General features: G+C 37.3%; 1 protein-coding gene across 3 annotated transcripts in view; it reads left to right on the top strand.

The window, feature by feature from the left end:
* PPP2R2C (protein phosphatase 2 regulatory subunit B, gamma) overlaps positions 1 to 23,888 on the top strand; it is a 233,139-nt gene that overhangs the window by 186,623 nt on the left and 22,628 nt on the right. For all 3 annotated transcript variants that reach the window (XM_014936064.1, XM_014936063.1, XM_014936062.1), the window contains one exon: positions 14,838 to 15,002. In XM_014936064.1, coding sequence (XP_014791550.1) covers positions 14,838 to 15,002 — 165 coding nt within the window. The remainder of the gene's footprint in view (positions 1 to 14,837; positions 15,003 to 23,888) is intronic.

The following is a 23,888-nucleotide window of genomic DNA, read 5'->3' as shown; positions in this document are numbered from 1 at the left end:
GCACCCGAATATGGTGCTGTGGGAGCAGCCCCAGGCTGGGGAAGATAGCTAGCCTTACACAATTCCTGTTACCTGCCTCAGTGCTAAGCATTTGAACGCTAAACTGAAAACAAGTCTGCAATATTCTCTTGGCATTTGGGGAGCTGTAAGCTGGCCAGTTTAAGCCCTTGAGTGAGATAAGGTTGTTTCTATAAGAATTCCTCAGCCTGGATGACTCGCACAAGCTGTTTGCACAAGGATGCATTTTCTGCACTCTCGAAAAAATGTCTTTACTCTGTGAGAACCTGCTGGCACCTCCACCCGCAGCACTGTTTCCCTCAAGCACACACTTTCTGTTTGGGGAGATGGCAGACATTATTTCTCTTTTGAGAGCTCTGTAGTACATTTTAGAAATTCCAATTCTGTCAAGAAAGATTCTGCCAATCCGTATCATGTATTTAAAAGGTATATATTATACCATGGATTTATATTCTAGCTGAGTTGCTACTGGCAACATTTGAGTAGCTTTTACTCAAATTTGTGTTCTTTTATTCTTTACTTCCCAGAGTCTCCTTCTCTCACGTGCATTGTCTTTGTCTCTCTCTGTAAAGGGGAATGGAAAGCTAAAAACAGGTCTGTAAGTTAGAAGTAGAGGACTGCAGAGATACTATGTACCCTGTTCTCACGGTTTGGTGAGCTCTTTTAAAGTGTATCTGTTGACAAATGGTTGCTTTGCTTTTCTAATTAAAACACACTTCCATGAATAACTGAGGGGAAGGAGGCTATTTTCAACAAGCTGCTTAGGTTCTGAGTTGATGTAATGCACTATTTCATCTCCACTTTTTTTCAGCAGGGGAATACTGACCTTCTAGTAAAAATAAGAGTTGACACTAGTAAAAATATAGATTTGACACCTAACTCACATCTGAGTACTTTCAACCATATGTTTTCTGTGTATTATAAATGTTGAATTGTACTCTAATTTGAGGTAAACTACTGGAAATGCTGGCTAAGGGCTCCAGTACCTTGTCTTGCAAAGCCATGGGGAAGAATAGTATGTAGAGGAAAAAGGATAAAAAAGGAAAAGAAGTTCTATTGCATGAAACTTATGAATATATGAAGTTCACACCAAGTATCAATACTTAACTGTTAGGTTCTTTGCTGCATTGCCATTTCTCATCTGCTGATAACTACATTGTAAACTGGTCATGATAGAGATCTTTGCTACTCTGTATTACTGAGTTGCTTGACATACTTTAACACAATTAAATATTTAGTGATAAAGTATTTTTAAATAATTGTAATAAAATTTTGAAGTTAGTCACTCTTAGCCCCATTTTATACTCAATTAATCTGAATGTTGCCAGGTGAGATCCCACTTTCCATTATTTCCATACATACTCTAATTCTGCATTAGATAAAGCAGCAAATTGCTCAGGATGGAGAAATCCTGTAAAACAGATAGCAGAGGGGAAGAAATGATAGGAAAATAGCTTCATTTTGGAAAAATATAAGTCGGTGTATCTTTCCTCCATAGAGATCTGTTAACTACCAGAATGCAATGAGATGGGATTTCACTGAGCACCAAGAGAAGTTTTTTACTGGGGATCACTTGCTTTAATGGATGGAGAAAAATAATATGGTGTTTTGAAAAAAATACATGACAATTCTAACCTTGCAAAAGGCAATCAGAAGCAAAAACTTTGTTGTTGACTGAAATGAATCTTTACATTGACAATGTTTAGTATTTAGTCGTTTGATGATGAATTTAGGAAAAGCGTTGTAGTACCTAAGCCTGCTTATTGCTCCCAAGAATTTTCCGTTTAAGTTACCCTTATCTGAACCAGTGAAAGAGTAGATGAAAATTCATGGTTATCCGTTTAGCAATGAGTGGTGATTAATTTCAGGTTGTTTTTAAGGGTACTTAAGAGAATTCTTGGAAGTGTGAAAAGGAGGCCCTCGTTTCAGGAAAGAGTCTTTGCATTAAGTAGTATAAGCAATTCATATCATGTTTTTCAGGTGCCCCAGAAAACTAGAGTATAAAGTTCTGTTTTGTAAGGAGGCCTGAGATGTCTTTCATTTCTTACTAGAGTTGTCATGCTTTTTCCATGATGACTTAAAGTTTAACACATACATCGAGTTTATAAGTGGTTGCCTGAGCTGGGCTCTTCCATACAGTATTTTTGGGTTTTTTCAATTAGTATTGTGGACCTGGAAAAGCAAGTATGACTATACTATTTGATCTGACTACACTAGTTATTGAAGAGGAAATAAGGATGTTTCCTATTGCCAAGGTGAATTACTTATATGTTAATTGACCCACCCAAATTCTAATGTGGTCCTTTATTTTCCTCTTGTTGGGCTTATTCAGTAACAAATTCTTGATTGCATGAAAGTAAAAAAAACACTGTGTTTTCTGTAGTTGGTTATCACTTTTTTTAGATGTTTAGGACTTCCTTGTGCTGAGAAGTTCACAAATAATCATAGAATGGTTTGGGTTGGAAGGGGCCTTAATTGTATCTGAAACAAACACCACTAGGAATCAAGGCACAGATTTGTAGTCAGGTGGGTTTAGAATAGCTGGAATTTCCAAATACCAAGTTTATGCATCATACTAGGAGATCCAAGAGCTAGGAAGGTGACTGAATCTTTGTTAGCTGATGTAAGAGTTAAAGTAAATTTAATCAGTATTTCTTTATGCGAAAAAGGTATAAGGAAATGCATTTTGGCCTCTCTTATACATTTTTTTTTTTTTCATGTATCAGTTTGCATATACTTTACATGATGTTTGTAACATTAAGCCTTAAGCTGTGGTGATTTAAAGTACAGTAACCACTTTATTTATATTAAAATATTAACTACATCCCACACCTTACCTATGTGTACAGGCAGAGTTCCAATGTCAAAATTGTGTATGCACCATAAAAAGAATATTTTAATATGCAATAAACTGGAGAAAGACAGCTCTTAACAGAATAAAACCCAGTCATCATTTTAATGGAGCTGTTTAGCAGTATTACTAGATATCAGTGATCAAGTAAAGCATGGTTTTTCTTTAAACTGTTTTAGATTCTGTGGGGGTCCACACTAATTGGATATGTAATACTAGATAAATAATAATTAAGGAGAATATAAAAGGAGGAAAGAATTCTCTGACTGCTAGACTTGGGACCACACTGGCTCCGTGGGTGTGTAATTAAACAATGCATCAGGCACCTGTTCTTTGTAACTGCTGTAGTCAAACATGGCAGAAAGTAAATAATTTTAAGCTTTAAACAAAATATCTCATGTGACCATCAGAATAAGGATTTTAGAAATGTGCTAGCTGGGAAAATCCTTGATATGTGTTTTTGCTGTCTATTAGGAAGAATACAGGAGGGATTCCCTTAGTAAAATCACATAAGAAAAGCTTTTCGTTTCAATTGAGGAGTGAAATTAGTAAACAGGTAAGTATGTGTAACTGTAAGCTGTCATCTTCTCTGAACTGTATAGAATCCCTATAGTCAACTAAAGCTTTTCATGAACTCTCAACAGACTCATTTGTAAGAAAAATTCTGTGTCCCTAGTGCAAAGTGCCAAGAGAGAACTGCATTTCTAGGACCACCTAAGTGGCTTGTAGATGCTAATAGATAACAGCTTCTACAAAAGGCACTGAATTGGTTCTTCTGCTTCTGTTGAGGTAAAACTATGTCCAGTTTGGACATAACATTATTTCTTATTTGGTCATCGTCTGTTGTAGAATATCTTCATTGAATACAGCTTTTAAGCTTTTCAGAGCAGGAGCAGTTGTGAGTTTGTGTTATCTTGTGCAAATTGCAGTCTTCGTAACTAACTGCTGTAATTCAAATAATAGAGAAAAATTATAGCAGTAAGGCTATGTGAGTAGGGACTATAGGACCTTTAGGATGATTTTTTTTTTTTCAAGAAATACAGAGAAGTCTCAGCATCTTTTAGGGTACTTTAAATCCAGATTTAGGGAGCTCTGAAAACAGTGAATAAATTTGCAAAAGTGGTCTTTCAAGATGTTGGTTTGGTTTTGTTTCTTGCCAGAGGATACTTTATGATCCTTGTCAGAAACAATGGCTTTTTAACTATTCTCATCACCTTAAATTGACTCCTATCTCATGAATTTGACTGTCAGCCAGCGAGAGAGAATTCGATGACCGAGCACATCTGATAGCCAAAGGAGCGATACCAGAGCTAGTTAAACAGTATTTTAGCATTGAATCACTGCCTGAGACCCTCCTGCCAGACAGCTGAAATGTGCATTGCAGCAAAAGCAAACAATACATGGCTGGAGTGTCAGATATCAGTGTCTTCAGGGCATGGGATAGTGCTATGAAAATATTCCCTATCTACCCTTCCTCCGAAAATAAATAAATTGGAAGAGTTGAGCGTGGCTGTGAAAAACTAATTATAGCTGAGGCCTTTGCATTCTTGGCAAAGACCAGTCTCTTCCTTTTTCTGGAGTTGCTTTTAAAGAAGTTAATTTAAGGTGATTTGAGCATAGCTGTAGCCTTGGGATAATTACTGCACTGCAGATTTATTGTTTAATAAAAATATTAATTCGTTAATCAGAATACATAATTTTCTTACTTATCACTCCTGTCCACACACAACTTGAATGAATAAGTATGTGATTTCGTTATCCTTTTAATGGATTTCTTTATCTAACCCTCTGTCTTCTCTAATGCAGTTGTCCCCAAATAGAGACCCATACCCATTATTTAGTTGCTGCAGAGGTAAGGAAAAACCTCGCCAGAGGCATTAAAGTACTCTTGGTTTTTAAAACTGTGTAGTGAATTGCAAAAAGGAAAAAAGAAAATTGAGTGGAGTTGCAGAAAATGGTAAGGAATAGTTTGAAATTCTGAGCCCGTAAAAGCCATTTCAGAACTCTTAATAGTACCTTAAAGAACAGCGCTGGGATTTCCCTGTATTCACGTGTTTGTAGAGTGATCTGGGCAATGCAACTATAGAAGGTATGTAGAATTTTACAATATGTGCAAAGATGTCTTTTCATGGGTCTCCTTAGAGCCGGTTGTTTTCCAATTTAATCGGGACCTGTTATTCTTCTGACTGTAGCAAACAAGTTACTGTTTTGCACTAGGAATGCCCTTTAAAATATCATTATCTCAAGCTTTCTCAAGTTTATTGCTATTGGAGAGAGAAAGATCACTTAGTAGAGCTGAAATGAATGTTAGTATCACCACCCAGATTTCCTTTTTCACCCTACTGGTTTATTCCACTAGGACTTTCAGATTTTATCTGTAATCTGAGTCCCTTAGCAAAGAGGGACTTGGGAACAAGAGCAAGGAATATTAAATTACAGATAAAGGGTCACATCACGGAGCTGATACTCAGCTAAGTAGCACTCGTATTTTAGTGTAATGTGGCTGCAGTCAGTGAAGTTATTCCTGTGGAAATGGGTTACAGAATTCAGTCCAAGATTTACTGTCTTACTAATTTTATTTCTTCAGCTGATGAGTTTTAATCAGTATGGTGTCATTGTGGAAGCTTTTAAATTGCATGCTTCTGTTTCCCTCTGGATTAATTTCTCAGTGAAGCATTTTAAAAATGAGCCATTCTCTATTGTCACAGGTGCAGGTGGTGTATCCAACTTGAAAAACATGTATTATGAATTTATTGAAAGTTAGACAAAAAAACCATTTACACAGTTCTAGGTACAATTATACGAAAAGATAATGTATAAATAATTTAATCAGCTCTGCCAGAGGGGAGAATTCTCTTAAATGAGTCTAATTATTCTCATTCCCATGTGAGTTTGGACTTGAAATTAACCTTGCAAAGCACAATCTTTTGCAGAGTATTAACATAAAGAAGAAGAAAATATAACTTGCTCTGCTCATTGGCTAACATCTTTTAGCTTGAAGAGTATTCCATACAAGAAAGGAGGCATCATAAAAATCGCACGGTCATCTCAGGTATGTGAAGGTTGCAGTCTGTACCCCTGTGTTCTGTTTGAGTCTCTAAAACCTGAGACCATGGAAGCTTTTCTCACTATTACTATGTACTATCACTAGTATTATGAGGGTACTTCTCATGAACGTGGACATTTCTCTCTTTCCTTGTCATAATACACAATGGCAAGGACTGTGCTTTAGTAGTGCCATCGCATGTGAAATTTTGGTAGTTAAGGAGGTCGCTTTTAGGGCCTTTGGAATGAAAATGCTCTGTAAGTGAAGGCAATATGAACTTTAACAAAATACAACACCACAGTTAAGGATAAGACTGTTTGGACTGTTTTCATACCGACTACAAGCTATGTGACATGTCTGGAATCGATGTTCTGTAAGCACATCAGGCAAACAGGCAGGCATAGAGCTGTGAATACTGACCCCCCTTCGCCTTGGAGAGTGATCTTGGTGTTTCAAACTCCTGGAATCCATATTTCTTTGCAGTGCCTGGAGACCAAGCTGATGGGCATTTTTGTAAATCCTTTCACATAAATTGAGTAAGTAGATAGTAAGTCCTGATGAGGTTTTAATCAGGTGTCTTATGTAATTTAATATAGATGGTTTGGAAAAATTAACTGTGGAGTTTCTCGTGAGAACTGAATCTGTTCCTCATAATCATTTTCACAGTGCTTATGTTCAGGGATTTCTTGGCAATGCAAAGTTAGTTGCAGGCAGAAATATCAGTATAAATTCTGAATGGTTATTTTTAGAGTACCTGTTTTTCAGAAGTAGTTGGGTATTTTTGAAGATAGTTTTATTTGACTACTTCCATAGCAAACATGCAGGGAAGGGTAGAGCGTTATGCTCTAGAAGACACTTCTAGCTAGCTTGGTTTTGCAAAAAATGGGTCCTTTGTGACTTGAATTGTAACTTCAGTTAAAATATGGAATTATTCTACTCTACTGGGGTACAAATACTGCTGTATTGGGGTTTTCTGCAAAATATATGGAAGAATAAATTGCATGTAGGGAAAGAAAAATCCCCACCAAAATGCTCTAAAGACTATATACCCTCCAGCTGGAAGTTCTATGTCTGCCTTTTAATAGGCAGATCTTCCTCAGCTGCATGGGATTTTAATAATTATAGAGAATAAATTTCTTGATGGTATTACTTGTTAGTGCATAGATTATTTATTTAAAAAAAAAAAAAAAAAAAAAGGGAAGACATTTTATCTCTTCTTTCCTGTAAGTTATGTGGGAAACAATCCCACATGTAGGAAGTTATGTATGTTGTATTTCTCCGTACTACCAGGGAGGGGATTCAGCAAACCAAGTAGGTGCCTTTCAGTTCTCTTTTAAACATTTCATTGATGTCAGGAAAGCAGCTTTGTGAATGATGAGATGATACTGCTTTAGTTTAGAATTTTTCCTTGCCTTATTTTGTTGAAGTCGCACTCTTTTCTTGGAACCCTTGCTGGTATGTGGTACATGGTGCCTCTTGTACTACATAGAAGAGTACTGCCTAAGAGGAGCTCAGCTGTGTGACTTAGTAGGTCTCTTCTATTAATAATCTCTACATACCTGAGGTTCTTCTGGTATTTCATATGTTCCAAATGTACTGTTAAGCATCCAACAATAAAATCACAATTAATTAATATTGAAATATATCAACTCAATATGACTTTGCAGTCTTTCAGTAATTGAGTCCTGTACACAGAAAAATGCACATATGCATTTAAGAAGACAGGTCTTCTATTGACTCATCCACTTAATTTTGCTCTCAGCTGTGTATATGCAGATAATGATTTCTTTGCTCTTGGAAATTTGAATATGCTTATGGTTGTGGCTAAAGCAGGCATGTGACTGTGTCTACAGGTGAAAATGTGGTTGTTCTGTTCTAAAACACAAGCCAAAAAATAAGTTCTTAAATAAATTAAAATTTTCCAGTATCTACTTCTAAATTCTTTATTCTCCAAGTAATTTAATGGTTGCAATGTGTATGAACAGGCCTGTCTATTAGAAAGTTGGATGTGACTTACACCATTTTAAATACGCTCTTTCCTAGCAGTGCTGTTCTACAATTCTCTGCTTTCAACATTTATTCAAATGTTGCAGCTACTCCATAGGCAGTTTCTCTTATATATTAGATTTGTTTTTCTTCAACTGGCATACAGCAAAGTCTGTGACGTTTACTGAATGTATGGCAGTAAAAGCAATTTCCTAGAATTTGACTGAGTACATTTAAAATACATAGATTCTTTTTTCAAATAATATTTGCATAATGGAGACTTGAGACTGTCTTGCTGCTTTCTGATTTTATTCTACCGACATAATAGGAATGCAAAGTAATTCTGATGTTACAAAGATCAGAATGAGATCTCTCAAATTCAGAATGAGTCTTTTGACTGGCCTGCATTCTGGGGAAAAATTCCAAAAGACAAATGTAATAATAACAAAAGATCTTCTCAAAACCAACTAACCAAGAAAAGAGCTGAGTGAATCCTCACATGCCTGAAGAATCGTGGGTAGGGAGGGGAGAGACCACTAAAGCAGAATCCAGAACTATTTCTCTTGCTGGCCCTTAAGCTGATGTTTCCCAAATCTTTGCTACTTCATGCCTTAATTTCATTATCTGTAAAACATCGACGCCAACACTGCCTCTCCTTTGCTTTGAACTCAATGAATGGAACATGTTTCCTACTACTACTTTTAATTTCTTACTAGGTATCTCTAATTCTGAATGAAACTTGAGATGGAAAGTCCAGGAGTTGCAGATTTGGTATTTAAGGGAAGTTTGGTATTTACGTTCTGTTCCTGGCTTCCTTTGAGTCTTGAAAAAATCTTGTTAGTCCCTTAGTCCTGAGGGACTCTGGTTCCTATCAGCTGCCAGTTAAACCAGTAACATCTTGGTTCCTAAACATGTTTAAAGGGTCTGAATGCTTACCTCTGTGCTCCTCATGTTTTGTAATTTTTATGGTGTTAGTGGACAGAAATAGAAAGCTAAATTAGGCAGGAATCTGGCTAAAGCTTTAAATACTAGATTGTGAGGAAGCAGAGGCTGCCAGTGGTACGCTGGGCATAACTGTGAGGCCATTGCCCAAGGAGCATGGCTCCAGCATGCGTACCTCCTTAGCATCCACACTCTATAAATGTGTGTTACCAAGAAGACAGGAGGATGTACTGACTATATCATCGTATCTCTGGGTGTGCTAGATCTCAACAGTAGCTTAGTTTTTATACCTCTTATTTACCCAACATGGCCAAATTCTGTTTTGTGGCTGGTTCTCTCTGAGTAGCTAGAAACTTGTTGCTACTGCAGCCTCTTAGCTATGACCATGTCTTTTCTTCTTCCAGTAACATCTCTTTTTCATCTAATTTAGGCTGTAATCCTTGAGTTAAGAAATCAAAGAAGTCCACAGAACTATGTTAACATTACTTAACCCCTTCTTCATAGGCACTTTTTACTTGTTCTTTATATTATGAGAGATCCCTTTGCTTTGTGTTAGCACACCTAACATAATTGTCTCTGACTTGACTTTCCACACACAGCTAAAAGCTTATAGCAGTTTTTATTCTTTATGTATCTTATAATCCTGATATGAGGAAAAATACAGAAAAAAAGCTATCAGAAGTCTTTGTACTGTCATAATGGCACTATCTAAACACCTTTGATGGAGACGTTTTATGGCCAATCAAAATCAAGCCATTTAAATTGATATTTTCAGCAAATCACAACCAGTATGGGACTGTTGACAGAGTTCCCAACTCCAGTACGGTGTTTGAAGAATCACTGTTATACAGACCATAGAATTATAAATGGAATTGGGCTAACATTTTACTACTAAGCAATTTTCAAGTATGGATCAATACCTTGCATTAGCAGATATTAGGTCCAAGGCAGTTTGAAGGAGCACACATTTATGCAGCAGTTTGCTTTTGTGGTTCAGAAGAGTCAAATGGTACAGACAATATAATTGCAACTCTCCAGGCTTTTCATATAACCCATTCGGTACATGCTTTTAGTGGAGCAGTGGGCGAATGCAGGGTGATAAAAGGCATTGACACTGCTATTAGGGGTACTTAGAATATAAATACAGGGTCGTCTCTCTGCCTAAGGTAAAACACTGGAATTTGAAGCAAAGGCCAAATCCATTAACCTATTGACAATCCATTCCAGAAACCCTTGACTATTGAACAACAAGTCTGGAAGACAGAGATTCAGAAGTCGGACCCTGTCCAGCAGTGTCCTTACTGTCATGACATGCCTATTGTAGAATTGTCATTCAACAGTTAAAGCATACGGTGTATCTTTAAGAAACGAGAAGAAAAGAGTAACTGGATGGTTATTTAAAAACTAGGCCTTGTTTCTTTATTTCGTAATAAGATAGATGTAATCACATCATGGTGTTATCAAGCACACTGAGGCCTGATTCTGTCTCTGCTCCCCTGACGGGGGGAGAGGGCTGGAAGAAAACTGTAGCCATTTGAAATTATTTCCCTTAGCTGGCACACGGTATAGGAATGATATAACCACCATGTAGGAAGTGTAAAACTAGTAGAGCTTGATTTGTAAGCATCACAGTTCCCTCGTTGTAATGAAAATAGTGTGCACTAAATGACTAACAGAGGAAAGCACTCACAGAAATGCTTATATTAAAAGTGTAGAGCCTCAGCAGGACCACAGTAATCAATTACCCTAAACTGAAGCCCTGGCAGCTTCTATGAATTGCTATTGATTTCAACTACTAGTCAGTGAATCTTTCTAGGACTCGGCTAAAATGTAGGTGTGAGATGCAGACAAAATTAGGAGCTGGAACAAACCTCTTGGAAAACAGGGGGAATGGCCAGGTTTGGGAAGATATGTTCTGCTGAAGTTTATTTTTTTAAAGTGCTTAAAAATTGCAAAAACCCAAGTCCCACGCATGGGTAAAAATGAAGTATCACATCAGCATATATTGAAATAAGAAAGATGAGAATCTTGGGGTTTTTATGAAGTTGTTATGGAAAATTCTGTCTGGTTTTCTAAAGAAAGCCTCTGTCCTCCATTGCAGTTGAATTAAGGATGGGTCGGTTAATTTTTTTTTCCTGTAGCCTTCATCTGACTATACCAATGATTTCCTTCTTGCAGTGAACCCTCAAATCATATAAAAGTTTTTCCAAAATAATGATATAAGATTCAGTCCTCTATATACTGTAGCTGGTGAGTTGCAAGTTTGTTGTCTAAAAAATTCAGTTTCTTAGAGAATTCCTTGATGGTTCCAGGAAGACGAAGCAGCTATTTCTTTATGCATGCTGTTCACTTCAAAGGGAATTTAATCTGTTTTGAGGACACTGCTATGTTTCCATTATCATACAAGGAAATTCATTCTGGAACCTTTTTTGCTCAGCAGGAACCCTGTGTATTTTCCACATTCTCGTTATACATGTTTTGGCATGAGCATAAAGCAGGCATGCTCATTTATATTCTAGCTGATCAAGTGGAGAAGTCTGATTAATGTGAATTTTGGATCAAGGTGCGGGTTATCTTTATAACCTGCACTAAAAGGAACTTTACGGAGTGACTTCTCCCAGAGGAGGATATTTCTGTTAGATCAGTGGCCTAGAGGCAGTGGAACAAATCTTCTTCCTCCTGTCATCCTCATTTTAATATCAGCTGCACAACAGCAGCAGAAAATACTGGATTAGAACTAAACATACCATATGACTGAATCGTGTACTCAGATTGCATCCCTCATGCTGCGTACCATCGCAAGTTGTTAATCGTGCCTTTCCTTATGCTCCTTCCTCCTTCCTCTCCCACTGTCCTACAGCCTCCTTTCTCCTCTCAGTCTGGTCCTGACCTGCCTGCTCACTCTCCTATGTTATACCACTGTTCTTGGATAATTTTGGGAAAGCAAAACAGACACTACACTCTCAACCAAAGTTAAAGGTTACATTGCCTTAGAGTATCTTAGTTGCCTTTCCCAAAATTGACTCCTGGTCTTACAGCTTTACTAACAGAGACCCATGCCCCGCTCAAGACATCACTCCAGAAGATACAACTGCAAGGGAAGCCATTAGCATAGAAGGCAACTCTACGGATTTGTGCCATTAGAACACTTTTCCCTTCAGCAGTGAAACTTTAATTTAATCGGTTTCTGCCAGATTCACTCTTCTTTGAGTTCTTCAAGTTCACCAAAGGGCCTGTTTCTGAAGCACACTGTCTGCTCCAATTTTTTTATATTTTCTTGCCGTGGGATGTTGTGCTTAAAAGGAAGAAAAAGACACAAAGGGAAGATGGAAAAATAGAAATGTGAAATGTCCCATGGGAGATGCTTGCCCTTACCATGTCACGCTAGTTTAAATACAGTTCCCACATATCACATGTCAAGCTGTACTTGATTGTTTTCAAATAGATGGCAAAAATCATGAGAGGAGGAAAAATGTTCTTTTGTGTGACATGTTCTTCTTTTGATACATTGGGTTCTGTAGCTGTCAAAGCAAAGGCTGTTTTTCCATCTATTATTACAAATACATTTGGGGTAAATCTCTTCTGCAACTCTCTATTCCCTTGATTGTTTACTTCAATACAAGTGTTATTGTTTTATTTTTTCGAAATCTAACGAAATGATGAATTTTCAGTGGTGCATTTTCTCTATGATTCTCAGTAGGCAATGACAGTCTTTCTCAGTGGAGATTTAGATCACATTTGGAAATGCAGTCTGTTACAAGTATTTTTTGCCTTTCTGGCAGGAGAATGGAATATTTAATTTCATTATTCAGCACAGGGTTATTCATTTCATGCAATGAAGCGAAATTCACCAATATTGTCTTCAGCATCCAGAAAAATGATACTTACCATGACTGTTTCACATACTCTATTTATATTTTATATCTTTCTCATCACTTAGCAATTATTCATCTCTCTGCTGAGAGGTGAAATTCTTGTATTGAGTTACTATAATTTCTCTGAACTCTGGAAAGCAATTCAATGCCTGAAAGCAATTACTTTTACTTAAAGATATTTCTTGACACAGATTCACCAAATACAAATAACTGAATAAAGGTTATTTTTTCCTGTTGATTTTCAAGAATATTTAGTTATGCTTTATAAAAGGGGTAAATCAATGTTGCTACATCTTAACATTCATTGCATTAATCATGATGGATTCTGGGAGATGGATGCAAATATGATAGTGCAAGTAAGTGGGAATGCTGTTGAAATGCAACATTAATTCATTCCCAGTTGTTATTAAATGTCACAAGATATTCGCAGTTTTGCTGATATTTTCCTTTTTAAACCACTTAGTGTAAAAAAAACCAACATCAGTATGATGTATTTGTCTATGCAAAGTCATCAAGATAATTATCTCTGAATCTTTTGTATTATGTTTAATTTCAATGCAGTGTCCCAGATCTGCATTTCTGGGAGAGATCAAAGTATAGAGTGTAAAGGTGGTGATAGACTGTACCCCATTCCCAAAGAAATCAATTAAAGGTCTTCCATTTGGGAAGCGGCCACAGTGGGAACAGAAACAGGCTTAGTATCATGATATGTAATTCCTCTTGCCATCAGTAAAACAGATTTTCTCATTTATCTTATCCTCTGAGATGTTTAAATTTTGAACGTCAGCTGTTTCAAATTTTATGTTTTGGGAATCCAGGCACTGAGATGATTTGTGTTTAGGGCACTGAACTGGGACTCAGTAGATCTGGGTTTGTTCTGTCATGCATTTCCCAGATGATCTTATGCAAATCCTTTATTGCCTCTCGCACAGCCTCCTCAGTAAAATAGGGTAGCGTTACTCTTCTTGTTCGAAGGATTTGTTAACATTTGGATGGCTTATCTGCAGTGGATTGCTGAGGGCCATATAAAAATGTGCAATCTTATTTAAATGTACTGCTTTACATATATATCCTTCTTTCACTTTATGCTTCTACACCTACAGCTTTCTTACAGCCCCCTCATGGGACTCTTTCTGTCATTCTTTTCATTATGAGCAATCTTCCACAGGCTGGCCTTCTCCAAATACAGGCTAGGTGGGTCCTGGTTTTTAAGCTCACCAAGGCAGGTAATCTGTATGAGTGGATATATATGTGTTGGGAGAAGCACTACGTGAGCTGTACTTCATGTGGATAATCTTTGGTGATCCAACTGACGGGTTTGTGCTTGTGAAACTAGATCTTTGATGTATTTTTGTTCCAGATATGTCCACTTCAGTGATGCAGATGTACAGTTCTCAGTCACAGAAATCCATATTGATTTCAGTAGTGAGCATCATTTATATAAAACCACAAGAATGCTATATCAGGTCCTTCTTTTGCAAGAATTTAAATACTAAAACCAATACCCTGCGCAATTTTTTTAGAAAGGATATTATATTAGTATATATTCACACAAAACTGTTTGCATAAGTGCTTCTGTGTTTGCTGCATTTGCCTTGGCAAAAAGCTACATTTATTGTTTGAGGCTTTTGATTTGAGCTACAAGTATTTTTTAGCTCAAGTTGCATAATCATAAAAGCCATTGAGCCTTTACTGGAGTGTGCAGGTCTGAGTGGTACATAGTTCCCTATCAATCAGTATTATGTGGGATAGAGCAGTGATTTCAATAGCAGCTGCAGGAGATATAGCTACCTGCTCTCTTACTAGTTTTAATGAAGGTGAGAATTCCAAATCCCCTGGAATACTGTTTCTTTGATGTCTTTGCACAGCATGGACAAATGTTGACCTACTAATGGCATCTGCTGTAAAACCATTGTTGATTACTGTCTTTTTGAGATTGGTGTAGATGGGGCTGGTATGGAAATTTAAAAACACCCTACTGTCAAACAAATGAGTGTATCTTTATCAAAAAGCATTAAATATATGGACATTTGGGTAATCATACTTCCTTCAAAAAGGCAGCAAGAGTCATGGTTTACCTGCACACAACTGCATTTTCCTTAATGAAACTTCCATTCAGACATTGTAGATATCAAGCCAGCCAACATGGAGGACCTGACGGAAGTGATTACAGCCTCTGAGTTCCATCCCCATCACTGCAATCTCTTTGTCTACAGCAGCAGCAAAGGATCCCTGAGACTCTGCGACATGAGGGCATCGGCTCTCTGTGACAAACATTCCAAGCGTAAGTCCTTGCTTCATTGAGCCTCAGATGTCATTAAAGTCTTATTATTCATGGACAGCATGTAGATGTGTGCATACCCCAGTGTATTAGTTTCTCAGTTGCAGGCACAGTTGAAAAGAAAATAGCAAAAGCAAGACAATTTTCTCTTCTATACGAGTATTACCTGTGAACTTCATAACAGTCACGTCTGTGACTGGTCACCCTTGTGGTTCTTATTGAGGGAGTCAGTGAAGAACCCACAACTCTCTAGCAAAAGAGAGATGATTCCTAACAAAGGAAATATTTGGGAGATAAAGGGGAGTATTTAAGTGGATGGGAATACTGTTTTGAATATACAACCACTGTTCTGTTCTGAATACTGCAGCAAGTAAATTTAGTCATTCAAACTGCTTTCAAAACTTTGAATCCATTTTTCCAGATTAAAAAATGTCAGGATTCTTCCTAAAACGTTTGCCCAGCGTTCCCTAAATTTCAATAATCTGTGCAGATACAGAGGAAATAATGCAAGTGATAGGGGGGGGGGGGGGGGAAGAGAGAGAAAGATACTGCATTGGTATAGAATATGTTATGTGTCCTAAAGTGACTTCATGTAGTCTGTGAGACTTTGAGAAAGAACCAGCAATTCATGACAGTCCATATCGGAAACCTACAATAGAACAAGGAAGTAAAATGTTAACGTGTTGGGCTGTCTGTGTTCTCAAAGGAAATGATGAAGGAATGTGCATGTTCCTAATGTCTTGCTGTAGCTCTGTATAGAATTATAGAATGATAGAATGGTTTGGGTTGGAAGGGACCCTAAAGATCATCAAGTTCCAAGCCCCGTGCCACAGGCAGGGACACCTCCCACTACACCAGCTGAGTCTAGATAAGACAGAATATGATTCTTCCCACCAGTAATGTGGCAAACCTGGGCATTTTGTCTAGTGCAAACAACTTGTTTATTCTTGATCTTCTGAGACTGAAAACCAGCAGACAAAGGCATTGTGTCTTGTGTCGGGTTCCTTTCACAGAATTGAGTCTTCAGTTTCTTTTGCAATGTTGAAACATTGGGAAGGAAATTCTGTAGAAATTCTCTTAGTGCCAGGATCAAATAAGAGGTTTTATGTCAATCAGCTCCTACCTGAACCTTTTGAGTTAGGCAGATCTTATTAGTAGGTGTGAGACAAAAGTGGTGCACAGATTTAACACACAAGTTATTTTTACAACTGAAGGAAATGTAGTAAAGAGCCTATGACTTTTTGCTGCAAGGAGAAGTGCCCATGCTCAGAACCTAGTAGGATGTGGTCTCCAGTTACAGAAAATAACCTTTCAGGACAATTTCCTAAGCAGAGAAATATCATACCTTGTTAGCTGTATACCCTTATACTTGTAGGGGGAATACAATACCGTGAAGTGAAATGCAAACGTGACATCATCTGACACATTGTTGTGACTTACCCTGTCCTGCTTAATTGTTTTGTTCCATAATACTTTCAGTTCTTCCTGCTTATAAGGCTTCTGTGCCCCTGTAACTCAGTGCCAAATGCCAATCGTAACTTATTAAAACAACAATAGAGTAACCCTGGATGAAAGAATGCATTATATGCCAGAAGAGAGCGCAAGGTTTAATGGTCATTGATTAAACCCCATTTTCCAGATCTATGAGTTAGAAAATAGCCATTTAATGTAGCATTGCTGCAATGAACTCAAGTCAAGCTCATTGAGTAGCTGCATGTGTCTCCACACACGTGTACAATATCAAATTGATACAGCAATGATAGAACTTACAAAGTGTTAAAAGGAACAGGCCAACATAGTGCTGATTGGAGTGGTTTGAATATAGCTCTCAGAGGTAAGCCAAACTAATTACATAAAGCCCATAGCAATGTAAAAGGATATATCATAAAAAACAGTCGGTCTGGGAAATCAAATATTTTCATGATTGTCTCTCCAATACCTTTCACTGTGCCTCTGATTCCTCTTTACAGTTGCTTTACATGCGGTGTGTATGCGTGATCGGTGCCCTGCTCTCCCAGCTCACCTCATCTCACCACCTTTCCCCATAAATGACTCCACTTCTCAACCCAACCCTCATCTTCTGCCGTGCAACCCTACTTTCTTAATCCAGTCTAATATCTGTATGATCTGTCTAATATGCTGTATTTCAGATGCTGTTCTGAAATTGTAAAGGTTGTACATATTTTTAGGTATAAAAGATCCAATGTAAACCTTATAAAAGCTGCCTGGATACTGAGCATGTGTTGTCAACTTTTGGGTTTACTCCTGTTTCAGACCCTTTGTTATCCAAATCTCTAGAGCTGGGCTAAAGTCAGTTGCAGGTTTCAGAGGAAGGGCCTTTCCATTTGTACGAGACTAGAGAGTGCCATGAATAATTACTGTGCCAGCCTGTATAAATAAATTACCTACTAATATCTGTAGTATAAGTCACTGACAGAGGATGTTAATAAATTATGTTATTTATATTAGATATTATTTCTGGTTTGCTAAACTCTAGCAAAATCTGTTTGGCATTGGTGACAGCAACACTACAAGGTTTCCCTTATAAATCTTTCATGGTTCTGACATGGAAGACACAAGAGACTTCTTCCATATCTACTCATCCTTGGTGCCTATGCTGAGATTTATTAGCAAGCTGCCAATTTGTGGGATGAGTTGTAATGAGGACCTCTGTCCCTTAGAAAAATGATCTCAGACCACCGAATCTATCCATAAGGCATTGAAAGAATATCAGGTCAGTAGCTGAGTTTTAAATGGTCATTGAGATACTGATAAGGTGTGATAAAATGTGCTGCTTTTCTAATAGACTACCTGAAACTGCTTTTTATATCACCTCTTTAATAGATCATGCAATGCTGGGCGAGCAATTGAAAGCAAAACATATGTGGCCATTACAAATGGATATCCAGGAAAGCCCAATCTGTAACCATGAGGAACATACATACATAATACTGTTCTGTGTTCTTATCAGATTTTGCAAGTAGTGGGAGATAATTCCATCAAAATATTCTGGAGAGGAGGTGAAAAGAGATGAATGTCCTTGCTCATTTAAAATATTAGAGGGATGGGAATAAGGAAAGAGGTGCTCTTGCAGGCCATGGGGATTATAGGTAAAGATTTAAAACAGGCATGAAAGTCAGATTTAACCAGCAAGAAATAGGGAATTAATTTAAATAATATGGAATCTTTCATCTAAATAGCGTAAGGTCATCTTTGAGGTGTTATTCAGGCAACATACATGGCAATGCAGCGTAGGAAGAAAGCAGTATATAGGAAATCTGTGACAGCAGCAAAACAAGGGAAGCTAACAACTATAGAAGTACAATTGTTAGAGCAGTTACTGGGAACATCCAAGAAGTAAAAGAGCTACCCTTCACCCCAAATTCCATAAATTCTCATGCAAGGGATTCAGGTGACAAGGAAGACAAGTGGAAGGATACTGTTGCAGCAAGAGCATCCTGACTAAAAAATGCTTATAGCAGGATAATATGAAACCAATCAATTAACAAATAATTGCTAATTTGCTTTTGATCTTTTCTTGCTAATATTCAGAGCTCCTTATAATGTTATTCTTCCAAACAGCTTGTTGGCTAGATAGGTGCATATGGCTGTTTCAACAAATCATCTAATAAAGCAGTCAGCTAAAGAAAACTGAGCTTGAGCATGTGAAGTTGGAAAAAAAAAAAAAGAGCTTTTTCAGTAGTTCATCAGAATTATTAAATTCAATATTAAGTGGTAAATAGAAACTGTATAGTTATGCAACATGGAAATTTAAGTCACTCAAGAGTATAACTCCTAATGATATTTCCTGTAATAGCCTTAATATTTTAAAGTCAGTGCATACTTCAGAAGTTGAAATCTATTTAAATGCCATAAGTTGCTTTTAGGGTTTTTTTAGTGTTCATTTCTTGATTTATATTTTTAGACTAAAACCCTATTTATAATTACCCATTACCCATGTGCCAAATTTACAGCAAAATACTTCAAGGAAGGAGGAGCTGCTGTTTCAATTTTATTGCTCCGTGTTCTGTGGTGCCCTTTAAAATACAAACTTTGAGGTTGCATAATGCAGTTAGCTCAGTTGCTGTTAGTTCATGCTTTCCATCCTCCATACGGACTTCAGGAGCTCCTGACATCTGGGTCTATAACAGGATCCATTGAGGACCCCCCCTCTCTTTGACAGAAGAAGCATTTGTAGGTGACAGGCAATCTTAACTGCCATTGTCTCTGCACTTTCCCTCAAAGGGGCAAAGCGTCTCAGCTGGTGCCTTCCCAGTTCCCTGGGATGGATAATCAATGTCTCAGAAGTATAAAATGGTCTTCGGAGCAACGCAGAGTGAATTTTGGGGTTTGGTTTCTGACCCAATGCCCCCCAGAGATGGTGGTGGTGTCTTTTTTCCTTAAGAGTCCTTTTCCATGTTTTTATTTGAAAACCAGGTGTGAAAGAAATGCTGGTCCTTTCCCAAGGATAAATGCCTCTATCCTGTTACTCTGGCATGTAACTCAATTTGGGTATCTGCTGGGTTTTTTTGAGATTACTTTTGATTTTAGCCTTAAGAATTCAGAACTGTGAAAGCAGCCAAAACAGAAATCAAGGATAATTTACTTGAACGTGTTGAATTTTTAAAATTAAGTTAATTATATTTACCACTCGTTTAAAGGAGGTTGGAATTTCAGAGACAAGACATCTTTCAGACCTCTGACTGAATATGGATTATCTTTCATTTGCAACAGAGAACAACCAGATGCACAAAAAAGCCTGTGACAGAATATCCCTGCTGGATTTGCTAATTAATATTGACCTTTCCAAATGAATGAGGCTTATTGTATGACTGCAAAAGGGACAACTTGTTTTTCTTTTTTCTGAGCTTTACATTTAAAATACGCTTTTTATTTCTGCATCTGGTCTCATGTCAGGTTATCGTCTCAGAGGGAGACAGCTGGCATTCTCCCTTTGTGTATTGAGAGGCCACTGTCAAAGTAGTGTCCACTTTAGGCAAAACCTGCAAGGTTTCACGTGACAGGAGTGAAACTTATCTGAGCTACCGTGATGGTTTGACCCTGTGCTTTAATGAAGGCTTGTTCTCCTTATCCCAATTCTGAATTTAGTTTATGAGCAGGCACCACAAAGATATATATATTCATTGCTGATTTTGTATCCCCAATGGAGAAATGTGCCTGTATCCTGATAATTTTGTAATTATGACTGTCGCTAAAGATCTGTTACTACAATTTCATGCACGCTAAACTAGATCCTGGAAGGGATCCTTCCTCGTGCAGGAATTCCATTGAAATTTGGTAGGAGACTGCCTTTAGCATGGGCTCCAAAGCTTCCATTCTGCTCAGTTTGGATGGATGTATAATAAAGACATTTTAAACGTGGCTAATGAAAATTTGAACGCGTTTCTAGAGAAATGCAATTATGTCTATGTAGTATTTCCTCCAGTTGTGCAAGATGTGTTAGAATTAAATCAGAGGAAGGAAAAGACTGATTTAGATACCTCTAGCTATCAAATAGTAAGAGGAAAAAGAAAAGCCTGAAGCAATGGTAAATGATTTATGATTGAAGAGGTGTTTCATTAACCCCTCTCCCCCAGCAAGACACAGATAAAGCAAATAATTGCTGTAAGATTGCTTTAATTATTCAGGCTATTAAAATTCCTTTCTTGTTTGCTTAATTTTTTTTAATAGCAACAACTACTGCTTTTCAGTGTTTCATGAAACTGACATTATTCTTTCAAGATCTTGTTTCACTGGGGAGAAAAAAAAGCCCACTTATCACTAACATTACATATCAAGATTGGGAAGACTAATGCATGAGTTTGGCTGTAGAGGAGTTGTAGTTTTAATGTCCCATTAACTCAGTGGGGTTGCTCACAACACGTGGTATTAAATACACACATAAGTCTTTGTGAGATGGAGGTTTAAAGAGGCTTGATCTTCCAGGTTAACGTGGTATTTTTTCCACTTCCTTGCTCTCTTTATCACCATTTCTCTTTATTAACAAACTCACTGGCAAAGTTGCATTAATATAAGCAACTCTGTAGTGAATCTCCCACCCACTGTTCTTTAGCTATTGATCCGGCTTTGCCTTTCAGCACTAATGCACCATCCCTTGTGGTTTGCGACAAGCTGCAGCAACTCACTGCAGATGGTAAAACAGATTCTTAAATATTGATTTGAGGCTCCACTTTTAAAAGCCGTACTCTCTGGGGGTATTGATGAGAAGGCTGGTTTTAATATTGGGTCATTGGATAAAGGAATGCTTTTACAGTAGGTAGAATTTCAGTCATGTGGTGGAGGTACCTCCGGCAACTTGCTTTTACTCAAAGAAGGAAAATAATGTATAAGTGACCAGGCATGAAGAGGTGCCCTCTGAATTATATAAAAACAAACAGAGAACCGAAATATGAAGAGATGCTACTTTTTCAGTTTAAACCAGGAGCTACAGGGTATGGTAACATGCAATGTTAAATAATTGTGGTTAGTTGTTTATACTTAAGGTATAAAGTGTATTTTAGATTGCTTAGGAAGGTGGACTCAAAAATTCCCACACATGTATAACCATATTAGTCAGTGTAGAATGTGAAGGCAAGATCGAAACATTAGCAAAACATCCTTATCTTGAAAGAGAGTTTCTGAAGAAAGTGAATGTATAAGTGGATTTGCTTAATACAAAACAATAAAACATGCAGAGATAGTGAAAGATAGAGTCAGTAATAATGGTAAATCAAATTATTATCGTAAACAATGAAACTAAAAGGTATAAAGAGACCATGAATTTTGAAGGGAGCTTTGCAATCGGTCTTGATTCACTTAGAATGAACTCAGGAACTCTTTAGTATGAAATCCTAAAGTGAAAATTAAACACATGCATAATAATGACTATACCTGGGCAGACCAGAGGTCCTTCTAGCCCAGTATTCTGGCTCTGATACTGGGCAGTAGCAAGATCAGCAGAAAATGTAAGAACAAGTCAAGTGCATTGTCTTTAGCCTCTGCAATTTGCAGTTGGAAACTTGAGGTTCAGGGACCTCAGTGATTTTGAATTTGCTGTATTTAACAATACTCAAAATGATGTATTTTTTTTTTCTTTGAATTTGTGCAGTTATTTTTGAATGTGTATATAAATTTTACCATTTCCAATATCTTTCAGTAAAGTCTTTAGTAGCTTAATTAGGCATAGTATGAAGAACCATCTGCTCTGTACTTACCCTTTCCTGGTTTGACTAGGTGACCCCTACTTGTTGATTGGAAGAGACAGTGTACAAAGTGAACTGTCGTTCCCTATTCATCCTTTCCATGCCACTCTTAATTACAAACCCCTCAGTCTTTCCTGGGCTGAGGAGTCCCATTCTATTTAGTAATTCCCTACATGGAAGTGATTTGATACTTCCTGTTATTGTTACTGCCCATTTTTGTGTCTTCTGAAGACCCCAAACATAAGACCAGAACTACACATAGCTCAAGATGTGAGCACATCTTGAATTCAATGGCAGAAAAAAAATAATTCTTTCTGTGTTGCAGGATAGTAACAAGTATCATTGACTTAAAAAAAAAAGAATGTGAATAATATTTTTGTATAAGTTCAGTGAAATTTAGCTTAGGTTTTTTATACTAAAATTTATGAAATGCATGTGGTGGAGCAAATCACAGCTCTTCTAATTTGCCATCTAAACATATTAGAGTGTAGTTAAATCATTTGTAAGATTTTTAACTTAGGATCATGTTTTGGGAGAAACATTTGATTAGTATAACCATGTATTCCAGAAAAAAAAAGAGTGTTTAAAAGTGTTTATTTATCAGCTATTAAGAGAGCATATCGGTTTTTCTTTTTGCAAGTTGCTGTGGCTAGTCTGTCAAGATGGATGAAATTCCATACTTATCAAAGTGCCATTTCCCAGTACACTTTAATCAGGTATTGCAGCCATTTTCATTTGGAATCTGAAATGAAAGAGAAACTTAATTTAGATGATAAATTGTTTGGCCTGGGCCTGCATCTGTTTTCCGTGTTTTTGAAACTTAGAGCCCATTGAGAGATTTCCTGATCCACCACCAATATTTCCAGGTCCAGTTGAAGTACACCTTTTTTGTGTGTACCCCAGAGATTATCTGTAATAAGTCCTTACTTCAGCCTAACTGCAGGCTGTTTGCATGCTTGGATAATAAAAAAGAAAGTTATTTTCCCTCTGTTGTTCAACTATCTTTGCTGGCTCTGGCCTCTGTGGTCCTCTCCCTCCTCGTTAACCCCACTGCCTCTTTTTCCAGTGTTGCCAAAACTGCCTTCACCCATTTGTGGCTGTGACCCTTGAACAGGAACCGAACAGTTTTCTACATCCATTAACTGTCTTTGGAGGGAGGGAGTGAGGGAGAGAGTTATTTCCTGGTGCAAGATTTCTGAGGACTTAGATTTAAGTAACAGCACTTAAGTGCTGTAAAAACAGAAGTTTTCAGAACAGGATGCAAACTATTACCAGTATCCACTAGAAAAAAGCTTTAATAGTTATTATCTGTTCATAAGTAGAAAGAAAGTTCAGAAGCAGCTTTGTTTTTCTGCTATAGGGAATGACTTTTTAAGGCTGCTTATAATTTTATCCTATGAATGATGGAATTTCTTACCAAATCTGTGGAGCTGTTAAGCTTTCATCTTCAAGTTTTCACTGGTTTTGTTTTTACTCAACACCCCCCCTGCCCCGATAATCACATGTTTTGCAGTATATGTAAGCATGATTCATCTTTGCTTTTCTTTTAAAATATATTTGGCTTTGTAATAGCAAAAAGTTGGTTTTATCTGTAGTTCTGCTTTTGGTTGGCAGTAACAGAAATTTTTAAGGTTCATATATTTATGCCTTAAGGAGTACACAGTGTTTTCATCAAGGGTCTTCTGCC

This window comes from Calidris pugnax, unplaced genomic scaffold, assembly GCF_001431845.1.
Source record: "Calidris pugnax isolate Ruff unplaced genomic scaffold, ASM143184v1 scaffold14, whole genome shotgun sequence".
In the NCBI taxonomy this organism is placed as follows: Eukaryota; Metazoa; Chordata; class Aves; order Charadriiformes; family Scolopacidae; genus Calidris; species Calidris pugnax.
This window is presented reverse-complemented; position numbering and strand designations above follow the sequence as displayed.